Raw genomic sequence first — 18092 nt, 5'->3', positions numbered from 1 at the left:
ACTAGTTGCACTTTTGGCATTACTAGTGGGCTTAAAACAGCCTGATATCAAGGATATCTATTTTATACTGGATTGGCTTGCCATAGAAGTACCTGCTGGCTCCAAGAGGCCAAAATCCCATCAGACTTCTGCTGATAAATAGACAGCTATTATTATTATTACTACATAGTCATTATATTTGTCAGAATAACTATCCTTCTGATACCTTTTTAACACGTCCTTGCTAATTTTCTTTTTCTGTAGTGCAAATTATTGAAGTTATAAACTGAACAATCAGATACCTCAATAAAAGTACATTATGTCACGGCAAACGTTCAAAATGTTTGATAGATTCTCTCAAACCTGCTTTTAGTGAAAGGGGTGTGGACTTCCAAGAAGCTCATTCCTGATTGGTAAGAGTAGTTGCTCTAGAAATGTTGACTCAGATCGAGACGGACCAATCACTTCTTACTGATATCATCTTGCTCCAACAACATAAATGGTGACTGAATTGCATTAATCTGGTTGGAGCCGGAATAGAAGTAAGTCATTTTCTAAGGGTGACATCACACTCACTCAGTCCAGTTCTCATATATAGTCAACGAGAACAACCCTCCCTCAGGGTATGGGTAAAATGTACAACTGACGACACTTTAACCCTTGTGAATCCTTTTACCAAAGAAGAGATTTGAACTCTTTAAGAAAGAATTAAAGAGAATTAGAATCTTCTTTGCATTCAGTCTGGATTTTATTTCACCTGTGGATTTATTTCCACCAGACTGCTGTGAGTGAGAGTAATTGAACGCATACGTCGCTCAGGGCCATTAGACCCAATTTTAAGCTTTCCATTTGCATACTCAGTGTTCTTTTTGAAAGGCCGCCAAAACAAACAGTGTCGGAGCGGCGTCGCCTCCGTATGTGTGCGTGCTGGTGTCCGTTTGAGCATCTGTCCATCTCTCAGTACCGCTCCTGGTACTTGGAGCTCCACATGGATGAATGCAATTAGATGTAACACTCTGGAAATGAAATGTCAACACATTGCCTCTTTACAGCTTTGGCTTTCATTTCGTCGGGGCTCTCTTGACTGAGGAAGCTCATCTTATTCTGAGCATGGACCCAGCATCTGAGTCATTTAACAGAGAGCGCCGCTTCCCTCTTTTGTGTGCAGTGACATAAGTGCCAGTGTTTTATGTCATCATTATTTATGGAGTACAAAGCTTTGTCCGCGGCTTGTTTTCATCCTGTGTGAGTGGCTGAGGCAGACGAATGTTGTTTCATAAAAAGATGAATGAAGTCGCATCGACCACCGTGCTGCCGAAACCAAATTTGTAGTGTAACCTGTTAAAAAAAAGGTTTTGATTGAATGGATCCCCCAGCCAGTGAAACAAAAGGACACACAGAGAGAGGAAGTGATGCGTGAACCAGTCATCTTCTTCCCTTTCTTTTTCCTTCCCGGATAAACAGGGATGCACTATTCAAGTAGCACAGTTCAGAGGTGGAGGCAGTGGGATGCGAGCAGCGAGCAACGTTTTGGATCAGACCGTTTGCACCATCACCTCCCGAGCGTTGAGTCACCAAAGTAGGAGGCAACACTCACATGGAGGGTGTTAGAAAATTCATAAATGCGTGTGACCACATTCCAGGATGACTTCATGCTTTGCTTCACGCTAATCCCGAGCGTGGGTAACCCTGACGTAAATCTGCTCATTGTGATTTTGAAGATGGAACGTCTAACTAGCGATACAAGCATCCTCATTCAGTGGTTGTTGTCTGCTGTGGAGCATTTCTGTAGGTTTTTTTAATTTAGCCTTCAGCTACATAAAGTGTTTTTTATCTCAAAATTGCTACCGACCCCAAAGAAGAGCGGTTCATGAAAGTCCAACTCAAAAATCCAACCTTGGCTACGAGTAAGAACTGGCTTTTATTATTCATGTTTGTACAACAATTGTGCTGCTCTGACAGCGACCTTAAAAGGTCAAGGCCAACTGGTTTTATTTAAGCTGGAAAAAAAGATTTTCTAGGAAGCAAATATTTAGTGCATTAAGGCTGCGATTCAACAGAAATTCAGATTGTGTTTGTATCAGGTTTACAAAACTACAGCCTCACAGTTGATGTGTTTGCTGTTGCTGCAAGGATGGATCTTAAGGTTGTTAATTATTCACATATGCGTTTGATGTGTTTTTTGGAGTGCTGAACATATTAGCAAACAAGTACTGTCCTGAATTATTTAGACGCAATGGAGGGAAGTTAGCATTCAAAAAGAGATGCGTTTAGCTCTGATAAATGCAGTATTCTTATTATCAAGTTGTAGGTTTCTTAGTGCTCAGCTGCAGTGCAGAGACTATAGGCACCATCTGGTCAAGGGCATTTTGTCAAAGGCTGGAGATCCACCCAAGCATGTCTTTGATGTGCCAGTTAAAACGGGAATATTTTATGAAATTTGCCTAGCCGCGGAGGGGTTCTTTTTTTTTTTCTTTTTTTTTGATCTTGCAGTGGCTTCATAGAATTTGAATGGACTATACCCCTGTTTAAAAGATACTTTTTTGTCATTGTCTTGTTAGAGGGCAACATTTTATCCCAGCTTTACTTGTATTTATGCAGAGAATGTTCAGTAATTGAAGTATTTTGTATGCACGAATGCCCTTAGCGTTAAAGCCTCTATAACATGGGCTTTATGAGCTCATCCTTCTTCATTTGGACAAACACAATGAGCCAAAGAATACGTCTGATGCAGGAAACGGAAGAAAATAGGTAAAGAAATTAGAAGACTGCGAGGGTCACAAAACAAAGTCCAAGCTAATGAACACAAATGATCAGGACAAACAAAAGTGTATAAATGTCTGAATTAGATAACATAAATTTTCAAGCCTTTCAGCAGTAAGGATAATAACAAAACACAACAACTACTCAAAGAACAAAAGAAACCAAGCAATTTTATTCTGCAACTTTAAAATATGACCAAATTAACATTTTCTGTTGTTTCCCAGATTTCAAACAGATAAAACACTTTTAATATTTTCCTCTTTTTCTGAAAAAAAGTTGCTCTACTGCATTATTAATATTATTCATGTCTTTTTGTGCAGTTTCTCTGACAAATACCATATGGTTTGTTGGTAGTATTATCATTTTAAAGACCCACTCCAATGAAAATCATGTTTTTGGTATTTGGAATTTTTTTCATGACAGATAACAGATATGAAAGATATACTATACGTAAAGAAAATCCATCTTTAAATCTGTTTCTGAATATTTCTTCATTCAAATCGGTGTGAATCTTGAGCAGATTAAAAAATGGTTGAAAAAGCTTGTAGTTGCTGCAAGCTCGCTCCATTCCCATGCATCCACATGTAGACAAATAGATCCATCCATCTTTGTTTTTCTCTTCTGAGTTAGCATTTGACTCCAAATTGTACTGCTGATTGGCTCCAATATTGCTCACCATTTTTGTTGCACTGCTAATGTTAAGTTGGGGTTTGCGAGGGGCGGTGTGTAAACGAAGGGATGATGGGAAACAAGCTATGGCTTACTTCCCGTTAACAGTACTGCCCACAACTGGGAGGGGAATTTCTGATGAACTCCCTGCTCTGCTCTATTCTGAAACTTCCACTTGCAGATGACTTCGATTTCCTCGTCTGAGCTGCCATCTGGCTCAAAACTGTACAGTTCATAGCTCCAATTTTGATCGTCATTGTAGTTGCATCCGTAATGTTAGTTTGGGGTTGTGAGGGACTGTAAGCTAGTGGGAGAGAATGAAAACAAAGGGATGATGGGAAATAAAGACGAACTAACATAACAAAATCATAATTAAAAAGCCACTTTTAAAATCTATCAAAAGATGATTGGAGTGGAACTTTTTATAAAATAGTTCTTAAACTTGATTAATGTACTATTTTCTTTTGCCCCATTGAAACTGAGTTCAATATTTTGCGATTAATTTCCTTCTTTTATGAAATAAATATCTTCTTTTTTAGGATTCTCAGTTTTATATGCATGCTGATGCCAACAAACTTTATTATTCAACTGCTTGTTGCGGCGGCATATAAATTTATTTGGTCATTTCAATTAAATAAATATAGTTTTGTCTTTCTTTGGATGTTTATTTCTTTTTCTGTTTGATGTCATGTGAATACTGAAATAGTTATAATTCTTAACACAGATATATTTATTTTTATTTATATATATCATTATTTAAATAAATTATATATTTATGTTTGCAGTAGCAGGAAAGAGTTACAATATGTTGTTTTTTACTGAGTCATTTTGTTTTCTTTTCCCCACTTTTAGGCAAATATGTCTATCAACCCATGACCAATGTGTGCCAGCTGCCCAGCACCGCTGTGCCGCCCGTCGGATCAGAGTGCGGCGGCACCATCGACCTGTCCGCCTCTTTGGCCGAGCGCTTCCTGAAGCTGGCTCCCAGCTTCAAGTCCCCGCCTCACCTGGAGTCGCCAAAGTACTGCATCATCGCCGACCTTTTCGTGGATGACTACGTCGTAAAGCGGATCAATGGAAAGATGTGCTACGTGCAGCGCCCCCCGCCTCCCTTACCAGAGCCGCCTCACCCTCCCACTCCTCCCCCCGCTGCTCCAGCTTCACCTCCGATTACCCAGAAAACCAATCAGCCTCAGCAACCTGTCAAGCCTGCAGCCCAGCACACGCCTGCACCTGAGCAGGCAGTCCAACAGGTGTGCAGTGAACACAAACACCCCTCCCCCGTCGACAAGATAAAGGGCCCCAAAATGGACCACTGCTCTTCGCCGTCCAGCTCCGAGGACTCCGGCATCAACGCGTTGGGCCTGCACTACCTGGAGTCCTGTGAGGATGAAAGCGACGAGGACGACGATTTGAGCTCAGATGGAAACTCGAGCCCCAGCAGTCTGTGGGACCAAGACGACTGTTCCCTCCTGTCGCCCTCCAAGTCTATGATAGAGATCATCGAAAAGATCGAAACAACTGTGTAACTCCAGTGGTGCTGACGTGGACACCCTCTGTGAAGAAGATCGACAAAGAAGAGTCCGACTCTTGGATTTGTTTGATAATGACCCACAGCAAGGAACGCTCTCCTTTTTCCCCCCTCCTCCCGTAGCTTTTTCTAACGGCTTTGCAAAGTTGTTTCGCATCAAATTTGCTTTCCTGCAGGGGGCCGAGGACTTTCCACCCAAAACCTCACACAGCCTGTCCTCTGCACCGCTGCTCCCCTGCATGGAAATCATTTCTGGAACTTCTTAGGTCAATGGAGGAAGCACAAAAACAACACATCGGACCAAAAAAACCTCCTAAATGTGGTTTTATGATGAAAATGTAAAAAAAAGAGTCCTAATAAATTTAGACTAGGTGCACGGAAAAAGGTAGTAAGAAAAATGAGAATCTTTTTTGTGATTATTTTCTTTTGCTGGAGCTGTTTACAAGGTTGGTTTTATTAGGATAAATGAAGAATGAGGTAATTCTTGGTGTCTTTTAGTTGTCAGTCTCTCAGACGTTAGTCTAATTCAGGATTCAAGTGCAGATGAGCACGCCAACCCTTGTTCTCCGGTTAGTGGCTCCACCTACACAAATTAGTAATTCTGACACTTCACGTAATGACTACATGGCCAGCTACCTCTCATGGGCCTAAAGCACATCGGCCCTTCTAACCCCTAGTGAGTGGGCTCTGAGCTGCACCTGCGTTTTTCTTTTTTTCACTTTGACACAAAGGATTCCCAGCTGGTGGTTTGTCTGCACTTTACTGACACCATCACAAACGGCAGGTTGGTCATTAATCGACAATCAATGCCTACGCGGAAGCACATTCCTGCTCTGGAACCTTCCAGCCAGGACCAAGGCTACTTCAAAAACCATCCATCAGGCATTAGCATGTTCTTCTGATCAACTTTTATAGTCAGGTCTAACACGGCTGCAGTTCTGTTTAGGGCTAAATGAGGCATCAAGCCAAGCACGACTTGCACTGACCTCTATTAGGAGCCGAGATGATGAAACTGTGTGGGAGTGTCTGCGGCGAGGCACGCTGACAAAAGCAGGAGACAAGTTGTCACAGTAGAGATTAGTAATATACACATTGTAGACGAAGTATACCAGATTTATTGATATAATGCTATAATATAACACACTTAAAATCGTATTTACTTCTGTGGCTCTTGGGTGTGACATGTCCATTTGTGCCAATATAAAGGCTGGAAATGTCACACTGCTAATGGGGAGAAAAAAATCACTTTTTGCACCTTTTTGAGGGAGATTCTAGAATGAATTGGGATGCTGAACATGTATTGTGATATTGTGACTGACATAAATGACCAAAATAGAAACCCTTATAAGATTAAGATGACTAAAAGCTTTTTTGGGGATTTTTTTCTGAGGTTTTTCAGCTGAAATCACGGGGCCCCTAAAGGGACATCGAAATGAAAACAAAAAAAATGTTTATCTGGTTACTATCTGGTGTGTACCAGTTAGTACTGGTACACACCAGATAGTATATGGTGGGTAACAGATAGTAACCAGAAAAAAAAATTATAAAAAAATTAAAAATACATAGTAACTTGTGCGCAACTAATAGTATCTGGTGCACACCAGTTACTATTTGGTGCACACCAGTTACTATCTGGTGTGTACCAGTTAGTAACTGGTACACACCAGATAGTATATGGTGGGTATCAGATAGTAAACAGAAAACAAATTATTTTGAAAAAAAAATAGATAGTAACTTGTGCACACCTAATAGTATCTGGTGCACACCAGTTACTATTTGGTGTGCACCAGATAGTAACCAGAAAAAAAATATATATTTTTTAGAATTTTTTGATTTTCTAAACAAAAAATGTGAGCATCAGATACCTGGTGAGCTCCCGATACCAGAGAGTATCTGGGCTCACCAGATAGTGAGTTCAGCGTAGTAACCGGGAAAAAAAAATCTTTAGAACAAAAACTGATAGCAACTGGTACGCACCTGGTAGTAACCTGTACACCAGTTACTGTCTGGTGCGCACTAGACAGTTACCAAAAAATAGATATATTTTTTTTATAATTTTTTTTTCTAAAATAGAACGAGTGAGAACCAGATACTGGATAATAACTGGTGAGCACCAGATAGTAACTGATGCGCACCAAACAGTATCTAATGCGTGCCAAAATTATTGAGCACCAGATACCACATAGTATCTGAGGCTCACCAGATAGTATCTGGTGCAAAACGGGTAGTAACCAGATGTAAAATAATTTTTTTAGAATTTTTTTTTTTTTATAGTGACACTATAGTGTCTGTATTGCACCCAATAGTAACCAGAAAAAAAGACTTTGTTTTTTTACTTTGATGTTCCTTTAGGGGCCCTGTAAAAAATGACCAAAATTCCACCAATTTCATTTAGTCTTAATGCACTAACTGTCATTAAAAAAGTCATTTTGCATGACTGCATTTATAGCCTCAAATTAATAATTCCATTTTACCCCATTTTGTGAACTAGTATTCAAAAAGCACAAAATCCTGACGAATCAGTTTTTTTTTTAAACAAACCTTAATGTTACACTCAAAATCCCCTCTCAATGCGGTTCAAAATGTGTCATGTTCTTAATATTGTCATATTATTTTCATATGAATAAATCTGAGCAAAACTGTTTCATTTTGTGTTTGTTTCAACCAGCGTGGACTTTTAAATTTATGGATCGTGAGCGTATTTCACTCAGCACTCGGATGACTAATACTTTCCAGAGGCAGACTAAATGAGGTGATCCAGTTAAAGTGAGTCACCGATTTAGATCCGAATATCTAGTAAATAAATGTTTGCCCCTCACAGCTCCTTCTTCACCAAACTTTGCTGCTGTTGCACTGCTCTTGCACAGAAATCAGAGTTTAAAGCTAATTCAGACTTGACAGTTGAAGTGCGACCTGTACAAGAGTTTTATTCAAGGAGAAATCCTGTGCGTTTCCTCACACTTCCATGACAGATTTTTCCACATTTTGTCAAGAAGCTGGTTCTTTTGAAAGATCGTGCAGATGCCTTTTTCACCTTGACAGCAAACTGAGATTGATTTGCCCATTCTTTTCTTTCCACTTGCATTGCATGTATTGATTCTTTTGCTTGTGCAGAGAGAATTCTGAGACATGGATGAAATGTTAAGCCGGTTTGTATAAATGTACATTTCGTACCTAAAGAAAAGGAGGAGGAGGGTTCTGCAGAACAGATGTGAAGGAGGAGTGAACAATATAAGGGTGCAGGGAGTGGAGAGGAAGTTAAATTACAATGATGATGATGTAACGACGTGTAATGTCTCGGCAGGCTGCACTGGGTGGTAAGTATTTGCACATTTTTGGAGGGTTTTTTTGGGTTGTGAAACTTCAGACACACTTCTTGAAGCTTTTGCGCACACTGCTTATCCCTCCCAGCAAAGTCACTCAGTTGGCAGACACCTTGAGCTACACAAACACACGTCCAGACACACAAATGCAAAAAAAAACGCCCTTGTTCAAGGACTGCTTTGCAGGCAGGACTGGCACAGCTTGAGTCGCACAAGATACAGAGAGATGTCACTTTCACTTTGCTTCAATTTGATGTGTGTTATAAAAAAAGGCGGGCTTCCTCAGAAAGTCGCCTCTAAATTTTTTACAGCTGGCTTTACTCTGCAGGGAACAAGGCAAAGCAGAGCTCAAATCCTGAGTGGAGGTTTTAAAAAATAAAAATGTGGAGCAAAATCGCCTACGGTATTAGAGTAAGATGAAACATTAGCAGCTTTCACATCACTTCTTTTCCTCTCAAGTTCTATCTATAAATGAAAGTTAGATGTCCAGATTAAAAAAAAATGTTGAGAATGGACCCCCAACTGTAAATATTTCAAGAAAATTTAAAAAATAATTTATATCTTGCTTAAATTTAAATTCTTTTGACCTTTTGTATTTTTAGTGGCATTGATTGCATTAAATAATATTTTAAAAAAGACAGTCACAACTGTTTTGACATGTTAAAAATTCAGGAAAAAAAATCTTAGCAATGAAAAAGAACCAAAAAAAGATATGATTCTATGCCTTTGCTTCTTTTTATTTTTTTAGTCATATTCTTATGTACCACTAAGATAAAAAAAAAAATCAGGAGCTATCAAGCATTTCTTTATTTAGTGTTATGTTCAGTGCAACACTTGTTGTTACATCCTTAGAAAAGTCCCTCCTCCTTATGCAACTTTTCGATAAAACTGAAGTGAATAAACATGATTTTAAAAAAGCACTAGCTGTGCTTTAGCCTCAAACTGCAATCAGTCTTTGGCAAACATGATTATAAAGTAAATTAAACTGTCAGAAAAAATGATCAATAAATGATTAAAGGCTGAACAAGAGACAAAGAGTTGAATTTAATGAAAAGTCTCAAAGTTTCTTCAGGAAATGTTATAAAAAGACTATAAAATGTTGTCTCAAAAAAACAAAACAAAAATTTCAATAGCTCTAAATCGCCAACTTACTTTACAGTTTTGATGCCAGCTCAGACGAGGAAAACCAAGACGTGAATGGATCTATTGGTCTATTTGTCTGCTCTTGACTCAGCACAATTGGAATAAAGCAACAGAAATGCCATTTTTAGCTTAATTTTCTTTATATATGTCCTCCATCCTAATAAAAATGCCACAAGAACATGTTAAAAACACTAAAAACTGAATTTTCATTTAAATAGGTGTTAAAAATGTACATAAAAAGTCCAAGTCTTTCATAGTTTTGTATTTGGAACCTTTTTTTTTTAAGTTCTCACTTTCATTTTTGGGGAAAACACTCTTCATACTTTTCTGTGTTCTCCATAAATGGAGCAACAAATAGAATTGCTTTAAAATTAGGTTTTGCCTTTTTTTTTTTACTTTTTTTGATTTTACATGAAGCTGATGGCTATAATTTCTGCAGGGCTCTACTGAGGCTAATAGCTAACTGCAGCGATTTAGATAAGATCCCATGTATCCAGAATGAGTCCACTGAGTGATAACGTCTTTGGAGTTTAATATTTTAGCTTTTATTAGAATTTTGAAAAGAAAATTGAGGCGCGCTGTAATATCTAGAAGTTTCACCTTTCATCCAATTTTATAATACGACAGTTTGCCACTGAATTTGTTTTATCTCTGCAGTGAAATCCAGCAGCACATTTCAGTCATCCGGGCTCCTTCAGAGTTCCTTCCAGAGCTAAACCAACATATTTTGTCACCGTTATTGGCCTACTATAGCAAGCGGCAAGCAGGTACCAGAGGCGCTGATAAACAGCCAGACACACAGCTTTTCCTGGGCCCGCTCGGCATGTGATGGGTTTCTGATAAGCTCTATAAACAGCAGGCTGTCACCTGGAGTGCAGTTCTGCTCTCCCTGCCTGTAAAATATTCATTACTTTTTTGTCAGTGTCTGCCCTCTCCTTTGAAATGGATTTCTCACACTTTTTTTTTCTTTTAGACACAGAGACTGACTTTTTCCTGTGCAGCAGCACTAGACTTCAGTGTTCCCTTTTTAAATGTTTTTCTCGCTGAAAGTTACTAAGTGATTCACGTTTTCGCCACTCCTGCTGGACAGCCGGTGGGAGTTACTTGTTTGTGACGGCAGAATGACTCAGTTGTGAAGCCTAAATGGTGTTTTTGTTGCTGTGAGCAGGTCTTGCCTTTCTCCCCTTTTAAGAGAAGCCATTTTGCACATGCAATTTGCTAAAAAACCCTCTCCGAGTGGACAGCATGAGAAATTCTGCACTAATAAGGCTCTCCAGCGTGGTCATTAACGGAACAATGGTGTTCATGGTGCACTGAAGCAATATGAGTCTGAATCCATCCTAATCACATCAAAGAACTGGAGGATGTCAGGGAAGCCTACACTTGACAGAACGTTACAGTGCATAGTTTTTTTTAAATATTCCTTAATCTTTAAAAAGGACAAGTGTGGCATTAGTGTTATCAGAAGCAGGCAGATGTATGTACTTGGGAAAATTGTGTGAAAACTGGATTAAGGTAATTTTCGGGCAGAAGATTCATGGTAGACTAGCAGTGAAAAAAATAAAAAAAATAAAATTTTTGCAGTTCCACCTTAAATGTGAGAGGTTGTAAAGATTTTTTTCGTGTATTTCAATTCCAAAATAACCCTTCATCCTCAATTTGGAGTTCTCTAGGATTTCATCAAATGCAAAGTGCCTGACCGAGGAAGGATCGCAATCAGCTCTGCTCAAACAATTTACTGAGACGTTTGAAATCATTGGCATTAAGGCACACAGCCTCATGATGATGGGCGAAACTGAAATGAAGAAAGACTTTAATGTAAGTCTGCAGTCTCAAAAAACACTCTAATTTCTCCTGTAGTTGAGGAATAATTACCATCCGAGTGTGTAATCACATGACTGGTGCAGCTGCAGTCCTCTTCAGAGGCATTTTGGACTTTCTTAAAGCTATCACTGAAAATTTCCCTTTGCTCCTTTTTTTTCTGGTTTAATATATTTTTTAAAGCATACCTAAAATAGTGGAACATAAGTAGGACAGAGTTGGACCCCGACAGCTTCGGGCAGATACGTCTGGTTAGAATATTTATAGAGAGCTTTCTAAATCCAAAAACCCTGTCAACCATAAAAGAAGAAGAGGAGGGAGCCTTAATGGCACCTCAGGAGCTTTGTGGATCCATTTGTGGAAAGATCTTGAAGGAAAATGTGTTCCTCAAAGGCACATTATAGTAGAATCTGTAAAAAGCAAGGATGAAGCCTGTGTGGGCTTCTCTCCTTTGCAAAACATTCACCGAATTCAGCTTTTATTGTTGGAAGCAGGAGTCACTCCCCTCCACAGAAGTCAACCACCAGGTCTCATAACAATCCCTGGTTGTTTCATTTGTTATGTCTAAGTGTGCAGATTTGCTGGAGTTGCAGATCTCCTGGACTGTTATTGAGCTTTTTCGCTATTTTCTTCTGGATAGCTAAGATGCAGCACACCCACTCAAACCATTGAATTTTGTCTAAATAGAAGAGAGTACACCTACACCACGAAGTGAGTGTGTGGAAAAAAAATTAAAAATTGAAGGCTACCCATATTCTGGCCTTGAATTCTCCTTTGAGTAACAACATATTACTAAAAACTAATATATTTCATTTGGCAGAACGCCAGATGCTGCATCAGCATTCATGAAAAAAGGAAAAAACTGTCAGCTTATACAGTCAATTAGGATCATTTTATTTAAAAAAAATAGTCTCAAAATTATATTGATATATTAGATGACAGCATTGCATAAAAACAAATGTATTTAGCTTAAATTATTGTTCATAATTTTATTAATTTTTGTAAAAATCTTGACTTTAACCAGATTTCGGGCTGTAAAACCTCCAAAAAGGCAAATTAATGCAACAAATAAAATAACAATCAAACACACATATGGCTTATGCAAAAAAAAAAAAAAAGCTACCCATATTTTGGCTTTAAATTCTCCTTTTAGTAACAGCATATTACTGAAAACTAGTATATTTCATCTGGCAAAAAAATTCTCATGCAGCATTTACATTCTTGAAAAAGAAAAAAATGTCAGCTCATAGAATCAATTAAAATCCCCTTATTTAAAAAAAATATCTCAAAACTAGATTTGTGTAACATTAGATGACAACATTGCATGAAAACAAGTAAATTTAATGAATTTATCTTAAATAATTCTTCCAAAATATTATTAATTATTGTAAAAATCTTAATTTTAACCAGATTTTTGGCTCTAAAACCTCTAAAAATGGATGCTAATACAGCTAATAAAATAACAATCAAACACACAACATGCTTTAAGCAAAAAATAAATAAATAAAAAGGAGTCGCAGTGTGCCAGAGAAGAGGACAACAATCCAGTTGACATAAGCAGTGTGTAACTAAACCGCCCTGCTGGATCCGATGAGGACCAGCGGGGGTGCTGCAGCCGTGGCACCTCCAAAGAGCATCTCAACAAGGCGTGTCACAGCCCAGCTCTCCGATCCGACACCGTCCACTTCATCCCCACCAACATCATTAGCATGTAAATGACGGTGCAGTCCCGGCTGCTGCAAACCTACAGCTTCTCTGTGCTTTAATGTGATTTTCTGCATTGTTGTGGGATTATAGAGTGGGAGGCATGGGTGCAGGTCGCTGAGAGGTGAGGCTAGCTGGAGCCTTCAATGAGAGTCAAGGAGGACAGCACCACTTCCACGGATAAAAAGGGGAAAAGGAGCTGTTCCTTCAAACCTTTCCCCACATTAAGTGAAGTGAATTTAGCGTTCCTCTTGAGAAAAGTGGAAATAATTCAAAATTTCTGGACTCTACAGTAAAGTAAAATGAGAAAAGAATTTCAGAAAGTTGTTGAAAAATTTGTAGAAGTTCCAAGAGTTGGGAATTGATCCTTAAATTCTTTTAGACAAATACATTTATTTTTTTATGCTAAAAAAGCAAAATTAAAAGGATAGTATTTCGAGTTTAATGAAGATCATGATTAAAATCACATATTTTCTGTGTGACCTTTATTTTAAAAGTTGTGGATGAAGTGTGGGAGGTGGTGCGATGCCGAAGTCCTCAGGATCAACAACTATAATGAGTTGCAGAGTTCTTTTAGTTTGCTACTTTTGGAGAAAGGTCAGATTTTTATGTAGCACATTTACAATGCCTGAAGTTCAATAAAGACTTAACACACATTTATTAAAGGAAAAAAAGATAGCCAAAGTCGTGACAAGATGCAGAATAAAATCAAGAAAGGTAAAATGAACAAATAAAAAAATGCTCTAAGGTACAAACTACGGCCAGTTAGTCTTAATCTTATTTTGAAGATACATTTAAAATAACCTAATTTTGGCTACTGATTTGTAACTTTTTTCAAGTTTAAAGGGAACATACCATGAAAAATCAATTTTTTGAGTGTTTAAGTGTATTATACTGTTCATCTCTCACTATAAAGAACCCCAAATGGGGTATTTTGATCATTTCTGAGGAATCCTCTAAAAATCTGAGCTCTCAACAGCAGCCCCTCCCATACCCATGAAAACGAGCGGGTCCTCACGTGCTGATGTCACAACGTGAGGTAGGCCCCTCCAGGAAGAGTCTGCCCCACCCCCAGGCTAACAAAAAGACTTTCTCAGCTAACTTCAAGAATGGTCCAAGCAGATGAGGGACAGTTAAGAAGATGGCAGGAGAAAGAGAGCAGACTATTTCCCGGTGTAAAAGCGAGCGATGACTTGGAAGAACTAGATTAAACTGGAATTATTTAGCAACGGTAGAAAGACAAATGAATCTGCAAGAAAGCGAAAAACAAATTTGATACACAGATTATATGTCATCATTTCAATAAATCCTGAAATGTTCATCTGGTTGACATCATGAAATGGGCGGCACCCACGAGGAGTAAAAGGCGGGGCCTAAGAGATTGAGTTGTTTTACTTTTGGGTGTGAAGGAGGCAACAAAAATAACCAATATTTCATAAATTAGTTGTTTCTTAGTGTTCCAAAGGTTATAAGATCATTTATGTGGATATAGTATAAAGAATAAAGAAAATCATGGTATAGTCCCTTTAAAAGAACTTTTCAAAGTCTTTTTCTTTATGTATTTACATTTGTATACTTAAGAGAAACTGTAGAAATTGTTAGAAATTTATAAGAATTTACAGTATTTCTAAAACACAACAAAAACTGTAAAACAACACAGAAAAGCTACACTGTTGTAAAAAAAAACTAAAACAGTAAGGAACTGTATAGAACTAAAATAATTAACTGGAATCGTACAGTGATGCTTTGTAGTTTTATTAAACTATATGTACATTATTTACAGTACTTGATAGTTTAACATTTTACAAAAAGCTGCAGTATAAAAAAGCAGTATTTTACTGGCAAAAGTGATGCCTGTAAAATAGTTTATATCAACAATAAATTTTTTACAGTGTATTCGATGAAGTCACGAGTATTTGACAGCCATGTGCAGAAGAGAATTCATGATTTATAATTTATTATATAATTTATAAGTTATGATTGGTTTGCAAGTTCAGAAGACCCACTCCAATAATCTTTTGATCTATTTTAAAAGTGTTCATATTTGTCCTTTAATTGTGATTTCGCAGTTTTTTGGCAAAATAAAAAAAAAAAACTGTGTTATTTTAAAACAGTTTTGTGTCGTTTGTGCAGAGCAGCTGAAGTTTATTTACTTCTGAGAAATGGGGAAGACTATTGACGCAAAGTCCACCCCCCTTTCCCATCATCCATCTATTTACAAGCTCTCCTGCTAACTTACAGTCCCTCACACCCCCAATTTAACGTTCCTGGTGAAATAAAAATGGCGAGCATTATTGGAGCTCTTCAGTTTTGCAGCTCAGATAAGGAAAACTAAGACGTTTGTGGATGCATTGGAGTTGTGGTGACTATATCAAATTTATAACTTTTTCCAAGCAACGTTTTGAATCAGATATGCAACTTTAAGCTTAATTTTCCTCTATCATGAGAAAAATTACACAAGAACGTTTAAAAACAACAACATTCATTCGAGTGGGTCCTTAAGTTGTTACATAAGGCTTTTTAAAAAAATATATATATCAATAAAAGAAACACAAGTTATAAAGAATTCTGGTTTCCTTATAGCTTCAGTTAGCTTGTAGTTGAACGTTTTCACTGCATTTCCACATGCAGGCACTGTTAATTCTTCTGCTTGTGACAGTGGTTGTTATCTCTGCCTCATTTCCTGCATCTGTGGTTCCATTTTTTCTTTTTTTTTTATTTTCCCTGTGAGCTCTTTTAGAATAAATTGAATTAATCACCAACTGTTAAGCTTGCATTTTTTTTTTTTACTGAACTGCTACAAAGCTTTGCTAGCCAAAATAAAAGGATCTGTGTCACAAAGACTGCCAATGATGAAAGGGACACTATCGGCCTTAATAAATCTTAAAGTAAGCCCCCCTGTGGCTTCAAGAACACACTCAAGAGAAGACCCTTTTTTAAAAGAGTCAAATGGTGAAAACATTTTCATTTAATTGGTGATTTTTCTTTGTTTAAACTATTTTCTCTTCATGTTTGCCGGCTCTAATTACTGTATAATATTATGCCAATTAGATATCCATGTGTAGATCTTATTAGGGCTTAGATGACATTTTTTTCAGCTTACTTTGAAATAAATGTGTCTGTTGAGTAACGCTGCATGGGGTAAAGGGTGTATGTCCATGTTACAGACTCACAGGTGTAGCAAATTTCACTGCTGCAAAATGAAGAGAGACAGGGAGGGTTAGTGGTTTTAGATTGCCGGATGATTCAGTGCAACAGGCCTTGCTCAGTGCGTGCTTCCCTCCTTCAGGGTTAGCTTGCTGTGGCTGCTTTAAATTATTTAAAAGACCAACAGACTCTTCTGCCTCCCACGAGCCCAAGGAGAGGCAGACGGAGAGCTGGGGCACTGATGCTAGAAATAACAGCAGAGAAATTTGGCTGTTGTGATTTCAGAATATAGGATTAGTGTGTGGTTCAGAGATTCCTGCAAATGAAGAGAGGAAAACGTTCGGGAGCACGCAGGTCTGCGGAGCATTTTCATGGCAGTTGCAGCATCGCCCCGAACAAAAGGAAAGTCAGTCACTGTCCTGGCCTCTGCTGCTGAAACCCCCCACCTCCCAGATCTGAGACGTCTCTAACTTTGGGGAAAGTGGCAGTCAATCTTTCCTCCACCAGCAGGCATGACCAATCAACTCTGAGAGGGAGTGATAGATCACTGACTCCTGTCACTTCCCACAGCAAATCCAAGCCTGGAAATCATACAGCCTACCATTTTTCTGCATTTTCATGAGGATATTCCTCAGGGTTCAAACAGGAAACCACTCACCTGCATATAAACAGTCAATCCATAAAATGTTTATTCTCTCTTCCTTCCTTCTGAAACGTACCAAAACAGTTAGCAGGAGGAAGGATTACACCGAGAATCTTTTGATGTAATCTGTTAGTCATTTCAATAGCCTGTTGTTATATAATTAAGACAATCTGGCTTAACTGGAACGAATCAATTGGATCAAAGCAATCATAATTAATAAATCTCAATGATGGTGTTCTTTGTGCTTTGTGCATTAAAATGTTTTCTTTTTCTATTCAAATTTTTTTTATCAAACCGGACCAAAAGTTATTTTTACAGTAATGTAGTATGGCCTCATAAATTATTAATTTCTTTATAATTAATGGAAGATACCCTGATAAACTCATACCTTATTCTGCTTTTTTGCTGTGTATTCTTGTTATTTAGTCCAACAATTAATATTTCCAATTAATTAGACTTTAATTTACTTTCTAATGCAGGATTTGGTGAGGCAAAAATATTTGAGGGTGTAACATTCCACCTGACATTATTTGAATTAGTTTAATAACATTTGAATGAAATAGAATAGAATAGAATAGAAATTAATAGAATAGAATAGAATACAAAACCTTTATTGTCATTATACCTGATACAATGACATTCCGGTACAGTTCTCTTCAATGTAATAGAAAAATAAAAGAGAAAGAACACCGCACGTTTCAAATAAATGTGCAAAAGTTAGACAAATGTGCAAGATAAATGACAAAATGTGCAAAATCAGAAAAATGTGCAAGAATCACAGAGAAATGTCCAAATATTAGATGGTTTATGGGTGGACTTTGGCATACAGTGCAATACCAAATAACTATTTAATGAACATTTTTAATTTAATTTTTTAACATAGAAAGAAAAAAATACAGTAAAGTATCTCACTGTCAACTTTTCTTTTTAATTTACAATCGACATTTTAGAAATGAACTAGAAAGCATCACAGATAAGTCACATGACCGTGTTGCCACAGGTTCTCAATGACTTAAAATGTAATTTAGCTACCACAGTCACGTAATTGTACACAGTTTTTAGAAAATATTGGGGACCTCATATTATTGATGTTATGAAAGGAGCCTGCAGGCTGGAGGAAATTTGGTTCATGGCCCAGAGTTTGGACACGCCAAGTAAAAAGTCTAAAAAATGTCCCTAAAACTTAATTTTAACAGGTAACAACTCTTAAAATAAGAGGTTCTAAGGATTTCCGTTTTTCAGAATTCTGTTGCAGTCTCTAAATCGAAGTACAGAAAATTAAAATGTCCAGTTATCTGCAAATTATGTGGCATTTAATAATGAGATAGTGATTATGAAATGATCAAACCTTTCCTCACCACACAATGTA

The 18092-nt window shown here is 37.7% G+C and overlaps 1 protein-coding gene across 1 annotated transcript in view; it reads left to right on the top strand.

Moving 5' to 3' along the window:
• zgc:162707 (UPF0524 protein C3orf70 homolog B) overlaps window positions 1-5326 on the top strand; it is a 16505-nt gene extending 11179 nt beyond the window's left edge. The window contains exon 2 of the mRNA XM_024287201.2: window positions 4264-5326. Coding sequence (XP_024142969.1) covers window positions 4264-4940 — 677 coding nt within the window. The 3' untranslated portion in view covers window positions 4941-5326. The remainder of the gene's footprint in view (window positions 1-4263) is intronic.
• The last annotated feature ends 12766 nt before the right edge of the window (window positions 5327-18092 follow it).

This window comes from Oryzias melastigma, linkage group LG21 (assembly GCF_002922805.2).
Source record: "Oryzias melastigma strain HK-1 linkage group LG21, ASM292280v2, whole genome shotgun sequence".
In the NCBI taxonomy this organism is placed as follows: domain Eukaryota; kingdom Metazoa; phylum Chordata; class Actinopteri; order Beloniformes; family Adrianichthyidae; genus Oryzias; species Oryzias melastigma.
The sequence above is the reverse complement of the archived record's forward strand: the minus strand, read 5'-3'. Positions and strand labels throughout refer to the sequence as shown.